Genomic DNA, 17,421 nt, shown 5'->3' with positions numbered 1-17,421 from the left:
AGTATGTGGACTCAGAAGGTAAATAATTTTTTTAAAGGTCTGTGATTAAGTTATTAATAAGGGTCAAATTCCTATTAAGTTGATCTACCACATGCATGTGTCCAAGCTGACAAAGAGCATGCAAGCACAAAAATAGCATAGCATTACTTTACTTTAGATTTGGCTTTTTTCAAGGATGTGGAAATCATGATAAGCATGTTCCTGAAGGCAAGAGAGCCTCTCAAATCACAGCTTGTACGGTAGAACACCGATCTCATTATTAACATGTGGAGGTTGGTGAGCTGAGGACGAAAGGTGTCATAATCAGGACATAATCTGTTTCAAATACAGTTTGACTGTGAATACAACATGAGGCTTAGAGTTTAATATCAAAAAAACTGGTAAGTAATCATTAAATGCACTTCCACACAGAGTCCCTCTACGCTTACCCTAAACCAGACTCTGTGACTGAGTTTTATTTTAGCACAATACATCAGCACTTTCATGTACTTATGGAGAGCAAACAAGTGCTACATAATGAGTAGAGAGGGAGGAAAATGCATAATGGTCTCATGACACTGCCCTACATAGTCAGACAGGAAGCTATGATATGGTCTGAGATCATCAGATTAGCGTCCATATGGAAATTTGAGTGCTGAGATGACAAACATAATGTCCACAAGCTGATTAAAACTCCAATTAGCATTCCAAAATATTTGATAATCAATCTTGTTTCAGTAAATCCTTGACTATAAAGCTGGACATAATCAGTCTTAGTGTCCAGTTCAGTTTAATGGTAAATAATCTGAATACTAACAGAAGTATTTATTCAGTAGATTTGTCCCTAACATGCCAATCGACAAATTCACAAACTGAATAGAAAGATCTGTTCCTACAAAAGCCATTACAAACAAAAAACTTAACTTAAACATTTTGAATTATGCATTTGGAAAGAATTTTTGGGGGAAATCCAGCCATAAGTATGTTCATGTTTTAAAAGTAGTGCTACAATAGCAAACCATATCAAATCCTTGCCCCCTCGTCCCTGTTGGATTTGATTATTCAAAAAAGAAAAAAGAAAAAGAAATGCATCAAATTCTCAAAGACCAGTGCTGTTTGTGACATGCACTGGTCAACAAAAAGCACAAAAAGCGTAATCTCATAGTTCATGGTAATATGTTGTACAAGTGAAAATAAAGAGTATTCAAAATTCCATGTCTTATGACATGAAATTCAAGGTCCCTCAGACATACACCTTGTAATTATTATATACTAATGTCACAAAGATGATTAAAAGCTGCCTGGGTCATGAACCAGAAACTGTAATATGAAAAAATACAAATACAAAACTAACAAACAACATGAGAATTTAATTACAATAAGCTGTCTCATATTTAGATACTTTAATAAGAAGATAATATGGCTGAACAGCTCAAACTGTATGAAAATTGGAAAAGCATGCATAAAAATGTGAAACTGCTACTAGCATGTCTTTTATTGTTCTCCATCATTTTCCTTCCAGCCCACGGTAACTCTGGCTGTCAGCGATATTTCCAGACAACTAGATTCATTACAGTGAATCATCTTGGAAAAAACACCTCAAAAACAGCCCCCCACACAACCCTTGGGTTTACGAAAACCATTTCAAATAACGCTTGTATTTAATATTTCGTTGCTGCGAAAGTCCTGCAGGCCTCTGTCAAACATCCAAACTCAACGCTCCTACCCCGTTTTGTGTTTCAAGTCCCATAAATTCCAGCGGCGGGGCTCGATAAAGCTTGTTCAGCGGATAAATCACGCTGCTCATAAAAGACATTTGCTTCTCTGTGTCTGTCTGGTGTTCAAACATTCACCTCCATCCATCACCGAGCCAAGCTGTTGTCAGAACTCTAAGGTCTCACTTCTAATTCTCCTTATCGCTGGCTTCCACTGAGAGGAATCTGAGGAATCCTTGAGCTCCATCTTTTTCCGCAACACCCAATATGACAAGGTGAAACACAGACATGTGCTTCTTTTAAAACACAGACTAATTTCTGGCACAAAATTCGTACAAATTGATTCCAGATGTTGGAGCTAACCACTGCAGCGAAGCAACAAGTGTGGAGAAAAACAGAATAAATAACGATGATGTGTGAATCTGAGCGCAGGGACAAGGTCTACATGATAATAAAGTCAGAAAGTGGCTGGCAGCCGGCAGCCACCTCTTGTTTTAAGACCTGTAGTGCAGCTTAGGAACTCCACCCAGTGAAACAGCTCGAGCTTGCTGCCTCAGCACTTCTCCATCCAAATGGCTGCGGTTCAGTTAGAGGTCTCGCTCCCTCAGTCCTGAGATGAAGCACCTCGGAGAGCCAGCAGTCTTAACCGGCCCCCTGGCTTCCGCCACAGCCTCTGACTGACACCGCTGCACTGCCAGGGACGTAAAGCTGGATAATAATAGCTGCTCATTCCTCTCCACCCCTGCCGCCCAGACAGGGTCAGGACGTCAAAGACCATATTTAAGTGAATGATAACTGACAAATGAAGGTGAACGCTTCAGCACACAACCTCAGTGAAATACGATCTATGATTCTAGTTAAAACATATTTAGCAGGTCATAATCTTGGCAGGTTACCGACTCTGACTGATGGATTTTGCGACAGCTTTGTAAGAAAATAGTCCCTTTAAATGGAAAGCTTCTGGTCTACTCATTATAGAAGAGTGCAGCCCAATGCATCGTTAAGCCGCTTGTTTGCAGGTGCAAATTGACAGCGAGTAAAAATAAGTAATGTATCACTACCATAGCTGCAAGTCACTGAAACAAATTGTTGACAAGCTATAAAACAAGAGTACAAATAAATCAAGGGGGAAAATCACCCAAAGCCATCAGTTAGGACCCTATGAGATCCGTATTTTGTTTTTCCTGATTATATGTCTTCCCAGTAATCATAATTTAAGCATGTAATATGTTCTTTGCATAATATTAACGCATGCTGTTTTAAGACCAGATCTGCTAATCTGTTATTCACAGATTCTGATTTAAAGCAGTCTTTTAATTTTACCTGCATATTCTTTTCACTAACATTTTTCGAGTGGCCCAGTCTAGCTAGAAACTGACAGAGAATATACGGAGGTAGATAAAGATTTAGGATGATGGCAAGGAGGCTTTTTCAACCTCGAATGACTTGGAGCTCATCACCACATGTAAACTGTCAAAATACCAGTAAAAACATGCAAAGATATGGTCAGAAAAATCCAAGGAGGGTTTGACTGCTGTAATGCCGGTTGCATTTTTGGGAAGGATGTGAACTGCGTTTGACATATCATTTTTCAATAAATGTAAAAAAGGAAAGCTAAATTATTTTTCATAATTGATGCTCCTTTCACATCGCTTTATTATTTTTTGACAGACAGACACCTCTTGGATTAAATGTTAAAATTCAGAAACCAAATCTACTTGGGGGTAGGATGTTTTTTTTAGGCTGTGGAAAGTAGGAAAAAACTGAAAGGCATTTGACCAAATTCATAGAATGTAAAGTAAAAAATGTTATACATTTTACTCCATTTTATAATTTTCCTGATTCAAACAGCCAGATCTATAGGCATTGGCTAGTTAACATTATAGGTAAGTGACAATCTGCAGCTTATAGATGCATTTTCTTTTTGACTAACTCTGGTTACAAAAGTCTTGTACTCAGTGTTTAGGTGGGCAAGAGGAGTCACGACATGTGGAAAGATTTCTCCATTTAAAAAAATAAAATAAAAAAAATAAAACTGACTAATTGTTATTAATTAATTGCAATTAATTCTAATTGTAATTTAGTAAAACTGGTTTACCTGGCACCTTTGCACTTGTGTTTGATTTTTAGCTCAACAGAAACCTAGAATGCATGAGCAAAATAATATAGAATTAATTGCAACTTATTTCAAGCAACACGTGAATAAATTACTTTTGCCTTTGTCAAAAATATGGTTTGCTATGAGCTAAAACACAACTTTCCATTATTCGCTTTGGAGATATGCATTTTTCTTTTTCTTGAGACTATTTATTTGTATTTGTAATATTTGTAATATTATAACTAGTTGCTTCAAATGCAAAAGACAAAGCAGGCAAGTTTCAGCTAAGATACAGGCAGTCAAACAGCCCCATTGGTTTAGGAGCCTCTTCAGACTAAGCTCTGAACTGGATACCCAGGGAGAATTTCAACCTAATACTGGGAAACTGAAATGGCCTCCATATTTCAGGCTTCATTGAGTAACAGATATGAGGCAAAAACAGCAGACCAAGTTTTAGAATCTCTGGTGCTCGGGGACAGTGTATGAGTTACTGCCTGCCAGGACCCATAATATTATTAGCACGCATGTATAGCAGGGCAGACCTGTTTTTCCCATTGTTAGAATGAAGACTGTCCACCATAGAGGGCTCTGACAGTGTGGTTTCTAGAATATTAGGGTTTCTTATTACGTCTGAATGGGTTGCCTCAACCCTGGTTCCCTAATTGCATCAGAATTTCAAAGCTTACGATTTACGTGAAGATGGGGTTGCATAAAAAATAGCACAAAAAAATTTGCTTCAAAAAACTCATAACGTTTTGATCATATGTAAAAATTACACTGCTCATTTTGTGTGCTACAGACTGCTCTACAAGGACCCTGGGAGGGGATTTATGAGGTCTAGACCGCCTGCATGGAATAAAATGAAATTCAAAACCTACTCTAGTTTTTTCATTCAGGCCTTAGCACAGTGTGCCTTGCTTCTGCTAGTACCCACTGTACCGCATTGAATGCTGGGACGCTTTAACAGTCTGCTGCAATTTGTACTTCAGTCAATTGTTCTAGCCTGTTTGTGATGGCAGTTTCAAAAGACTTGAACAGAATCAGAAGCTTATAAAGCCACGGCATCATCTAGATATTCACAATTGATTTAAAAAAAAATCTTCTTTTACTCGGTCACTTTACAAATATAAATAATTTTAGTAATCATATTGACTTAAACATAAAACATTAAGAATAATTTAATAGCAGTTTATGCAAATCTGGTTTTAACCTAACTCTAAAAAGTATGTTGCAATATGTTGAAGAAATCCAAACAGTGCTTATAGTAATTTCTCAGATAGAAACAAAGTTAAATTGTGTGCATTCAGAACAGTAAATGTGTTGTTTCAGCCACCAATTTGTTATAAATACTATTAACTTCATCGTAAGCAATGTTGGAAGTTCAAAAAATTAAACTGATATTCGATATGATAGACTTACAGATATGTCTATGTATTCTTCAAAACGCTCATAAGTGTAGGCTGCTTAAACTGAGAAAGGCGTGTTAAACTTTTAAAATCAAAACAAAACCTTTAATCTTATGTTCCTGGTTTAAACCAAAAATTGAGAAACATTCAAGGTTTCAAAAACAGAAAATGCATGTACGTATGGTGTACGATATTTAGGCCTATTCAAACTCATGCATTACATAATATCAATTGAATAATAAATTAAAGGTAGGTGATGTCGGAAATACACAAAGTATTCCGAAACAAAACAGAAAGGATGTAATTAGCTGTACTAGATATGATTAGTTTGACTAATGTTATTTGTATTTTGGGCAGTGCTGTGGAAGTATGCTGTTACCAAGATCTAGTTTTAAGTTTAGGTGACCGAGTTTTCACCACAGAAACATTTTGAAATAAAGTCACACTCAGTTATTTTGATTTAATCAGTGTATTATTTTAATACATCTCCATAAAAATAATATATTTGCATTAACTATATGTGTGATTGTAAACTTTTTGTGATCAATTATCTCCATAATTAAAACCAGCAAGATAAATACATTGATGATACAGCCGTTAAGTATGTGGGTATAAAATGGAAGTTGGTGCAGACATTTGCTTAAAATGGGGATACAAAATAGCAAATGGTTGAATTGACTGAAAGATGACTTTTGAATTACTGAGCACAGAGTTTAGATGTTTTGATATGCAGGTTAATGTTGAACCTGCATGTCATTCCTATACAACAAGCTTATTAGTTGGTTGCAGCAAACAGCTGATGAGTTTTTTTTTTTTAGCTGATGCCTTTTTTAATCATTTCATCCAGTCATCTTTTAGCTCGATTTACGAGCATTATGATGAGTTTTATAGGTTATATTAGGGTTGACATCTAGTTTTTCTTGCCAACAAGACCCTAATTAAAGGAGAAACAAATTCTACTTTCTCCTTTAAAGAAATAAAGTCAAAAGCATTCAAACCAAAAGGAAGAAAGGCAGGTCAAAACACTTCATTTGAAAGCCATAAGGAATGCATTCAAGATCAATGTTGATATCTGACTGTGTCACAGCATACAAGAGTGCAATTGTCCTTTAAGCTGAGCTACGCCTGATGGTGCCAAGCATTATTTAGAAACTACATCAGTCAGGTATGCCTTTGTCTCACTGATTACCTCAACAGGTGGGTCAGCTATGCTGCCAACTGTCATAAAAAGTTACAACACTTAGCGTTCTTTATTTCACTGGATCACTGGAACCTTTGTCTGAGCTTCTCATCATGTGACGACATGACTGATGACGTGAGAGAATATGCAAGCGGGAGAGGCTCTGCTGAATTCGTTAAGCTCATCTCACTGCAGGTATGACAGCCATCTGGGGCAAGAAGGAAGCTTAGGTTTGCGAGTTTCGCACATGCGGACCTGGCCAGGCAGTTGACAGGTGCAGAGGGGCGGTATGTCAACAATGTTATTTTTAGGGGTTGATGTGGGAGCTTTTTATCCGTAACTGCTCCCTGGGTTTTGGAAGAGGAAGGCAGAAAAACTGCTCTGGCAAATTGTCACACATTTTGCCACGTGTTATGTGTTAGGGTCAGAAGGAAGAGGTTGATTTCCTCATTTTTTCCAGGATGTGTCAATCGAAGTCATCTTATCTTTACAAAAAAATCTGAATTTACAGCTTTGGAATGTGTTTATTTTTAAAAAGCGATGCGATTAGCACTCAAGGGCCAATAAACAATGATCAATGCACAACTAAGCAGCTACAATGCATCAGATGTTGCTGCAGAACGTTGTACGACAAAGACAACAAGAATGACTTTCATGAAAGGCTTCCTTTTCCATGTAAACACATAAATCTTGACCTGCAATTAGAAACTGTAACCTTCTAGGTGTCTCACTCAGTCACACAAACTAAAAGATGTTGCATCAATGGTATGCAGCACTCCTTCCATTTGCACTTGTTTGTCACTGAACAAGCACAAACTTGTTTAAAACAAAAGGATAATCCGTCATGTATTGACAGCACTGCAGGGAATGCTGGTACGTGACTCTACGAAAGCCTGATTTATATTTAATACATGGGAATTGTGGTGATAATTCCCTCCCATCAGTCAAAACATCTCACGGAGATAAAAAAAAAAAAGCCTCCCACTCATGCCACTGCAAATTGGCATTCCAATGTGATCATGCAATCCTGTTGTAATTTGGTTTTATAGAGAGAAGCTTAACTGACCTTTTTTTATTCTAATGAGTTAGAGCTGCTGTGGGTTGTTCCTAAATGTAAAAACCTAATTATCTTTGTTGGGAGGTTCTAATTGAATATTGTGCTTCAAATTCTTAAGATATGAATTTCTTATCATTGAATTCTCAAAACAAATCTGATCAATAGCAACATACTAAAGAAAACACAATAAACAACTTAATGTTGCAAGTGAAGAACAGGTGCGACTGCCTAACACACCCAGCTGCCAAGGTGAAAATCTCCCCAATCTGTCAATATACCAAGATGACGTCTAGATCTTAATGATAGACGTGACAGTGAACCGAAATGAACTGCTACTGAGCATCAGGTTGAAAGATGTCGTACACAGAGCACGCTTTTACAGCAAAATGCAACAGATCAGGTGTAGATATAAGAAAACAACTCCATGCTATGGTTTCAAGACTTTAGGTAGTAATGAAATCAAGCAATTGCAAACTCAACTGAACTACAACTGCAACACGTGACCTTTAACAAAAACTTAGTGTGTGAAAATGTAAGCACACCCTTTAATTAAGTACATTGTAGTAGAACCAACTTCGCCAGTAATAACTTGCAGTAAACAGCTTTTGTCTTCTGTCGTGTCTGCTACTTGCCTCTCAAATCAATCATCAAGAGATTAAGGGTAATTTAGTTTCTGACACACTTCTTCTGGATATCAGATGACTCTCACAGACTGGGGGACAAGAACCTACTCAGGCACTTCATGTGAAAGACGTTGGGGAAAAAACAGAGGTGTAAAAGTCAATTATACTAACTTGTAGTTTGTTTAATCATCTGTGTCCAAACTCTTTGTCACTGGCGCCCAATTATTCAAGACAAAAGTACTCATAGGCCACAGAAATAATAAAATAAATACTAAATCAACAAAAGTTATGCTGTTATTATATTTGTACTTTGTCAACAATAACCTAATAAAGCAGCATTTAGATAAAAAAAATAAAGTACTCAGAAGACAAAAAAGAATGTAATGCTTTGTAAAGGGTTTCAGATATTTATTTATTTTTTTTTTGTGCATGTTTGCATTAATAGATGGGAATCCAGTTCACAGTTTTGGAGAAGGCTCGACTAGTAAATTAACCAAAGGCCGATTTGGAAGTACAAAATTCTGCTTTTGACAAAAAGTTACTGGATAGAAGCAAATTTAAGGCACGGTCATTAACATATGAACACTTTGTGCTCTACATATCAGATGTGTACCATTATTGAATTGCAGATGGAGATTGCAAAAAAAAAAAATAAAAAAAAAAAAAAAAAAAAGGGAGGGCCCCAGGGCCACACAGCTGTCATCTCCGCTTCAGAACCATCGGGAATATCCACTGATACTCAACAAGAACACCAATCAAACAGTCACTCAGACTGTTTGAAGACTGAAGGATTTCAGATATCCTTGGCAATGACTGAAAGGCAGCCTAAAGGATGATTATCTCACCCTTCAGATGGAATTTAGACTGAATAAAAAGCTGTGACAAAATTTGCCGAACTAAATTTGATCCTGAAAAGATTAAGGAAACCACTTCAGGTATGAAGAGACAAAAAATGAGGCAGAATGTCGGCAGATGTCCAAACATTATGTCGGTGGAACATCAAGTACTAATGTTTATCTGCCGAAGAAAATCCCCACAGGGAATCATGGTTGTAGCAGTTAAATTCTTTAAAAGTGCTTCTTTGCAGCAGAATTAGAAACAGGGTTTTGGAGAGGACTGATCCCAGTGATGGAAAAAAGTTGAAAAACGTTAAAGGAGAGATTTTCGAGCAAGTCTCTCACCAGACCTGAAGGGATTGGTAGAGTAGTCCCACCCCCTCAGCCTTAAATCAACTTGGCCTTGTTATGACTCTGAGCTGGCTGTGAAACAAGTTAACAAATAGGTGTGAAGCAGTTGGGGTGGGGTGGGGAGCAGTACAGGGCTTTTTAACCAACAGCACAGTGGACTTATCGGTTTTGCCACACAAGCGGACGAGAAAAGGATAAAAGAAGCTGAAACAATGCATTTAATACAAAAAAAAAAAAAAAATCTGCATGTTGTGTCACAGTGCATTGATTAACCTAAAAACTACATTGACCAAATGTACCAAATATAAAGCAATGACTTTTCTCGTGCCTTTTTGATAATAACCAAGAAGTAGATATCTACAAAGGAGTGTCTTGTTTAACGGAGTGGATCTTTAATTTCTAGCCCCTCATAAATTTATGTGAATAGTGATACTTCATGTGGCATTAGACAGGGAAATGTCCAGAAAGACAGTTCTCCATGTCTCTGCCTGTCTCAAGGAGTTAGGTTATTCTGAGCTACAGTTTCTCTCTAGTTAATGCTGCTATGGGCGTAGGCTGCTGGAGGAAAAACTGATCCCTTTTCTAAACCTTCTTCTTCTACTGCTCTCCAATTTGTATTGTCTGCTTTTATTTCATCACTTAACTTTATGTTTCTCTAAGATGTTTTAGAAGCTACATCTGGTTTGATGTTCTGTTTGGCTGTGGTGTCTTCCTTTTGGGAGGAAGCAGAGTATCAGCTGTTATAATGCTGCCAACTACCAAATATTCTTCCCCTCCAAGCTATTAAAGTTTTGCTTTTGTTTTTTTTTTTTTTTACTTAAAAGGTACTACAACAGCTCATATGTATCTGCTCTGTCTTTTTAACTCCCCAGTCAGTTGTGGCAGATGGCCACTTGTACTCAGCTAGGTTCTGCAGGTTTCTTCCTGTTAAAGGACAGTTTTCTTTTCCAAAGCTGCTACATGAATGCTCAGTGAAAAGGATTACTGTTAAGACAATGACACCACAAGAGATTGTGTTCTGTTTCTCCATGGTTGTCCTGGAGGAGGGATTTTTGCAAGTCAATGCAATCTGCTGGGTTTCCTTTTATCATAATCTTGTTAAATTAATTTGAATAATGAACTTGATGCACTTGTTTGATAACTAGTATTTATGATTGAACAAATTTCCTTTCATTTTTTATTTTTTTTGCAAAGAGCCTGCAGACAACGTTTTTGTGAATTGATGTTATAAAACTAAATTGAATTAAACTTGTATTCGTTTTGGCTGTCACTAACCACAACAATCACATGCTGCCAGTTAGCTTAGTGAGGTCATATTCTTGCAATAAATGAAAGGCACACAATGAGAGATTTGCTACAGGAAAAAAAAAAAAAAAATGTGGCCATGAAAGCTCAGCTGGCTGTGGGACATGACTCAACTGCAAAACACAGAAAAGCCTCCAAAATAGTCTTGGCCATATCATGGTACTATATTTTAATGAGAATGTAATAAACAGTCAATGGAGTCAGTAAAGTTTTAAAGAAGCTTGACTGTATCTAATACAATCCATGCAATCATGATTTTGAGCAATCCTTAAATAAAGGACATGAATCCAAAATCAATTTATTTTAGTGTTATTATAATATAAAAATATAAACATTTTTGTGTACTATGGTTGCATTCATAGTTTATAGTATGATGGTATGCTTTGCTTGATTAATCTTCGAGATAAGAACTTGCATTTGGGAGCGACCAGTGCTCCATATGCTAAAACAACATTGATTGAAATTACTAAAACAAACATATGCTATTACTTTTCTCTCCACATTATGCATTCAAACATTAAATATATACTAAAACAAAATATGTTAAAACAGTGATGTATTCCAACACTTTCAATCAAATACAAGTAATAGAAGCTGCAGATAAACTGTTTATTCTTGCAACTTTCACAATGTTTAATATTCATATTCATGGCAGCCATACTGAATTAGAGCTAGTGTTTGCTTGGGGAATGTCGCTTCCAGGGGGTGTAACCATTTTTTCTTTATGCTTTGAGCCCCAGAAAGTTCTGATAACAAATATAACAGTCCTAACATGTTGTGTCCTCCAACATATTATTTATCAGTAGATGCCAGATACAGATGGAATGCACAACTTCGCCTTTTCTAAAACTGGTAACAGTTAACAGATGCTCAGTTTATTCTTGTGTTACTTTCTTTCAGACAGAGATAGAAGTGCAACCGACTAAGCTGCAGAAATGGCAATGGCAAACTGCACACACTGACAAGACAAGGAGGCTCAAAGACAGATTGACAGACAGCTTCCCATTTATCAGCATTCGACCTGCTTGGTGTGAGAGGTTGGAGAGGAACTACGGAGTTGTCACTCAGCCCACAGCAGTTTATGCCCTGCAGTGACACATGAACTATGAGATATGACAGCTAACCTGTATTAGCACAGATGCATGCAAGAGTCGGCATGCAGGCACTAAGTGAAACAGCCGTGCTCTCTAAAGCACAGAACGAGATGATCTAAAATTGGGTTTACAGCAGTAATTAGAGCTTAATTAAATACAAGGCTTTGCTTGGCTTCTGTTTTCATCCGACCATTTATATTACATTTTACGTGAAATCCCCTTGAAACTGTCTTTGTAATCCAGTTTTTGTACTTCTAACTTGATAACTTGAGACATTTTTGCAAGTTTTCCACTGACGTCGATTTCTATTGTCACTTGAATGCCAGGCATATTTTTTAGTTGACTTCCTGTGTCAAAAATATTACTCAAAGCATTCTACTTGTTGGGAGCTAGAAAGCCGCATGCATGCATAAGACAGTTTTGTTAAAAGTGAAGCACTGGTTTAAACTTATGCAATTTTCTTATGAATATGTTTTCTATCCATATTCTGTTCTAGATTCTGTGCATTAGATAACTTAGAATTACATAAAAAGAAGTGGTGTGTTTTTCACCATGTAAATCTTTAAAAAAAAAGGTTCAAAAGTAACAGTAAAACCTAAAAATAAAAACATTGTGTATGTGCATGGTTATAATTCTGGACATGATTAGGCAACTGAAACCAATCGTAACCAGTTCAGCACAGTTCAGAGTGGCACCCCTGAGGCTGCTTACCTGAGCCAAACCGCAGAGCAGGTAAAACCCCTGCAGTGCGTCTGGAACAAATGATGGTTCCTCCATGCCTTGACAGTTGGAGCAGTTTGAAAAATTAAAAACAAGTCTGACGGCTCACATCACATACCTTTCGCTTTCACGTCTCCAGAAAGTGTGGGTAGTTGCATGTTTTCCAGATTTAACTTTTATGCGTCGTCTCATGTAACCACTTCCACGGCAAAAGACAAACCTGACTTAACCTCCCTGAGAGAGCAGAAACGCACAAGAATGGAGAAAGGAACACACACGTGCATTTCACCCACTTACAACCATTAGCGCTCGACTCTTTCTGTCCCCGGGGTTGCAAAGGGCAAACACCGACAGGGATAAAGATGAATTACACATATTTTAACACGCAGCCTGAGGTGACAATGCAACTTATGCCACACAAACCTTTTTGTGTGGCATAAAATGGAAATGGAAACACATCAGAGATCTAAACAGCAAGCATGACACTGGATGTGTATGAGTCAGCTGGAAGCTCAGGAAACGCACGGCACCCACTTGATGACAGGTATTTCCACTCAAGGTGATCCACAATGGCGAGGTATGAGCACAGTGTCAGCCATTTCCTGTTTGAGAGTTCAAAGGTTAAACTCTCTTTGGTCTCTTTTAGAAATAAGGAGACAATGAGGGTCTACCCGCTGTAACTGAACCGCTGTAACCTTGTCTTTACTACAAGCTTTAACCTCTGAGCTACTCAGATGTTAGAAACTCTGCATTACCAAAATGCTCTTAATTCAGCAACAACAATTTTAAAATCATTTCACATTTTAGAGAAAGCTTTATAGATTTAGGTATGAAAAAAACGGTGGTCTATGTGATTGTACAGACATACACTTTCATATCAACAGTCACAGGAGCCTGCTGTATGTCCCATGATGACACTTTAAGATGGTTTGCTTTCAAGGAGAATGGTTATTTATGTTATTTTTTTTTTATACAGTGAAAAATGATTTCAAATTCTTTGGAGGCCTTTTTAAATCAGGCTGATATACCTCTTCTTTCTGCAGGTTTTTGTTAGGCCACTTGATCTCAGTACTAGATAACATTTGACAGCTTTAATTATATAGTAAAAATGTATCAGTCTATGAAGCAGTATCCAAAAAAACTTCTCTTAATAAAGTCAGTTTTTTGTCTACCCTGCACCTTCAAAATATCAATTTCTCATTAGCTTGTGGTGGCCTGATATTTACGTGTCGATTGTAACCCATCAGATGTCAGAAACACAACAACGGGATCAACATTACGGGTGATACTGCCATGATGCTGACATATCACAAAAGCAACACCTTAAAGTTTCTTGGCCCACAGGTCAGTGTTGACTCGATCAACTGAAGGTGTAGTTTTCAGTGTGGATTCAGGGTTAAGACCCTGAATGAATGAGCTGACATGCACAAAGAATACAGGCACAGGTGTGTAACCAGCTCTGCCATACCCTCAGCAGTCAGTCAGCAGGACCTCCTTTTTAATGCCCTGCCGTCACTCAACTGAATCTCAACCTTAATCTCAGAGGTCCAAAGCTCATGGGACGGGGACTTTTGGCTTTTAACCAAGAGTTTGATGCCTAATAAGAGCCACGACACTTTGGGGTAACCTAATACCATCAGTAAGGAGTAGCTGCAATGCACTTTAGATCCCCTAAATGCAAGACCCACCTCCTATCTTCTGAGACAGATGCATGACGTACTTTCTGTTGCACAAGATAGCTTGTTCATGCACAACTTTGTCATTACAGCACATAGAATCCAGCTCCTGATTAATCAGGATTAGCTCCTAAGGAAGGTGACGCATCATATACATGACCTCATCAGTAAATTGATGTTTTTTTGGTTGGCTTTAGTGAATATGTGCAGCCTTTCTGAATTCATTGACAGGATACAGCCGACATTACTCTTAAAGAGGTGGGCTGGCTTGTTCCCAGCAGCTTTAAAGCATACAATGAGCCGCCTGAAGCTGTCAGCTGCACCCTTTATAGCTGATAAGTGTATGTTCTCAGACACAATGACCGGCAATGAGACACGTAAAAATATATATATATATAAAAATAAAAACAAAACAAAACCTATTTCTCACAAGGTAAGGTCAAATATATAGAGATATACACTATAATGTGAGATACATTTAACAAAACTATATGGATTTCACAATTTTTAAAAATAATGTCGTTCTTCAGCACCCACTGCAACTTCTTACATGTCTACCTGTTAAACTGTCCAATCATTAAACAGGCAAAAACTTGAAGAACTGCAAATATTAAATCTAAATTAACTAAATTAAATGGAAACCTTGATGACAGCCAAAGTTACCAAAGCTTTGACCGTAGTCATAAGGTTAAAGGTCAGACATTTTGACATGGGGACATGTCAAACTTTTAGTGTGGATGTCACCCATCCACACTAAAAGTTTTCTCAATGCACTTTACAAGACAAACCATCTCCAGAAATATGCACTTAAATGCAGTGCAATCAAATAATAAAAACTAAAGGTCTCCAAATGAGGAATTATTTATTCTCAAATGGGTAATGATTGAGTAAAAGTTTGAATTTAAAATCTTTTGATGGATGTACAAGAATAAATGCTGGTGTTTTCAGCTTTTCTAGCCTCTATGGCACTTGTTGTGATATGAGTGGAGACTCAGGCTTTCTGTGTCTCTGCAGAGTTAAGGAGCAGAATGGTAGAAATACTTAAATACAAATAAGAAGTTCATCCTCGTTGTCTCTAAAAAGCAAATAAATGGAAGAAGAGTAACAGTAGAACAATTTAATTTAGTCTGAACTGAGCCCTAAGGGTTCTTTCTTTCTGTGGAGAATTTAAAAATTCATATGTCATCAGCAAAATAGTGCTGAAATCTTATAAAAAAAAAAAAAATCCAGTTTGAAAGATATGTCAACATAATTGACTGCCTATCAATATGTTAAGAAAAAGAAACACAAGAGACCATGACAAGATTTCTATGTGTAAAAAAAAAAAATAAACAGAGTAAACACCACACTTACGTTTCATTCTTTTTCTTTTTTTTTTTTGAATATTTAAATTCTGATTTGATTGTTCATTTTTATTGGTTTCTCTTCTATTGCACCATTTTGCATCACTCTGTGAATGTGGTTCTGTGTTAGTTGGTGTGGGAGGGCGGGGAGTGGGAGAGAAAGTGTTGAACCTCACAATCTCACACAGTGCATTAATACTATATTTGCAATGGACTAACTTGAACTCTGTATGCTTTTTCTTTTAATTTTGAAGAGATGTGTGTTTTTATTTCTCAGTGTGAACAGAAAAATATTGTTTTGGAGGAACATAAACCGAGTTCATGAAAGGACACAAACCTGCATCCCAAAACGTAATCCTCTTTATTTGGAAGAATGGATTAAAATTCTTCCACACTGATGTGGAAGACTGATAAATATTTCCAAGTTGTGTTCATCCGACACAGTCTACACAGGCAGCAAAGTACACTATAATAATTTCACAGATTTGTTTTGGATATATAGAAAAAATATGTTTAGTTGAAAAGTTGCATGTAAAAACACTACATTAAACACACAATAAGAAACCTGGCTTACCACTTCAGTGGGACGGAAGAATTTTGGGTCCACCTTCACGTGTACCACGCCGGTCTCTTTGCAACGGCCAATCTCATTTTCATCCTTCCCCTCCCACCTGGAATACGATAAAATACACATAAAGAAGCTTTCCACATTTTCTGTTTATACTTTTTTTTGTGAAATTGGAACCAATGCAACAGGCATTATGAGGTTTTGACTACTCGAAAAAAAAAGGAAAAAAAAAAAAAGGGCAGTGAGAAAAGCTTCCATTTTCAAATTTAAGGTATTGAAGTGAAGATATTAATCTCTCTCAGGCAGTAATCTTACACATTATAAAAGTGACCTATGTTGTGTTGTATTTGTGTGTGAACACTCACACAATGGTCTTTCCCACATGTTTAAAGGCCCTCTCGACAAACTCCCTCACGCTGTGAACCTCCCCCGTTGCGATTACAAAATCGTCTGGCTCCTCTGACTGCAGCATCAGCCACATAGCCTGAAAGAGACAGAAACACTGAGGTCAAACCACAGAAAGATCATAAAGACAGTTTGGTGCTCCACTCTGGACACTGCCCAGTTCTACTCTGACAGACAGGAAGTGAACCTGCGACCTCTGAGCGGGGCACTCGCTTGTACCTCTTTCCTGACGTCACCAAGGAGACTCATGGGACACAAACTGTGGGAAAAGATGACCGATCACTCCCAGATCACTCCCACAGGCCCCAGTGTGCTGCTGCCACACACAAAAATGCACATGTGGTCTTGAAAGCTCAAGCATTAAGAAGCGCTGCACAACTGTTTTAAAAAACACTGTAATAGTGTTGCTACTCCCAAAATGCTCCGTTATATGTGGCGCCAGCAGAGCAGAACTGCAGGCCTCTGGGACATTCAAGAGAGCAAGAAGAGAGTCATAAGGGACACAAAGACAGACAGACAGACAGATGTCTCTAAAAAAATCCTATATATATATATATATATATATATATATATATATATATATATATATATAGCATATAATATAATTCAGTTTAATTCAGCATATTTATTTCAATTCATACAGCAGTCAGTGTCATAGTGTGAAAGTAAGCCATATGCCATTTCATTCTAGGCTTTACTAGATCAGGAAAAAAAAATGGATGTAGTTTTCTTTATGGAAAGCCACTTCATTCAAAATTAAATAAATAACAGTTATTAACAAATGATTAATAGTTCATCAAATAAATTATTGTCAAAACTGACATAAAAACAAAATGCATATGTTAGAATATGTTCTCATCTTAACTTGTCTTTCTGATTTGCTTTGAAAAGCACAGCTGCAAGTTTGGTATCATGTCACTATCTGTTTAATATACTGTGTTTCACTAAGTGAATTTAGTGACTGGAATACTTAAAGTTTTCAATGCTATTTCAATTAAATTAATGGATAACACTTATTGATTAATACTTTTTACTTTCTAACTTTTATTTATATTTTCACTGTCA

The 17,421-nt window shown here is 37.2% G+C and overlaps 1 protein-coding gene across 1 annotated transcript in view; it reads right to left on the bottom strand.

The window, feature by feature from the left end:
• gmds (GDP-mannose 4,6-dehydratase) overlaps nt 1-17,421 on the bottom strand; it is a 176,035-nt gene that overhangs the window by 30,877 nt on the left and 127,737 nt on the right. The window contains exons 8-9 of the mRNA XM_015040684.1: nt 16,317-16,435; nt 15,958-16,054 (exon numbers count right to left, since the gene is read on the bottom strand). Coding sequence (XP_014896170.1) covers nt 15,958-16,054; nt 16,317-16,435 — 216 coding nt within the window. The remainder of the gene's footprint in view (nt 1-15,957; nt 16,055-16,316; nt 16,436-17,421) is intronic.

The sequence above is a fragment of the Poecilia latipinna genome, unplaced genomic scaffold, assembly GCF_001443285.1.
Source record: "Poecilia latipinna isolate Pla-1442-1.1 unplaced genomic scaffold, P_latipinna-1.0 Scaffold522, whole genome shotgun sequence".
Taxonomy (NCBI): Eukaryota; Metazoa; Chordata; class Actinopteri; order Cyprinodontiformes; family Poeciliidae; genus Poecilia; species Poecilia latipinna.
The sequence above is the reverse complement of the archived record's forward strand: the minus strand, read 5'-3'. Positions and strand labels throughout refer to the sequence as shown.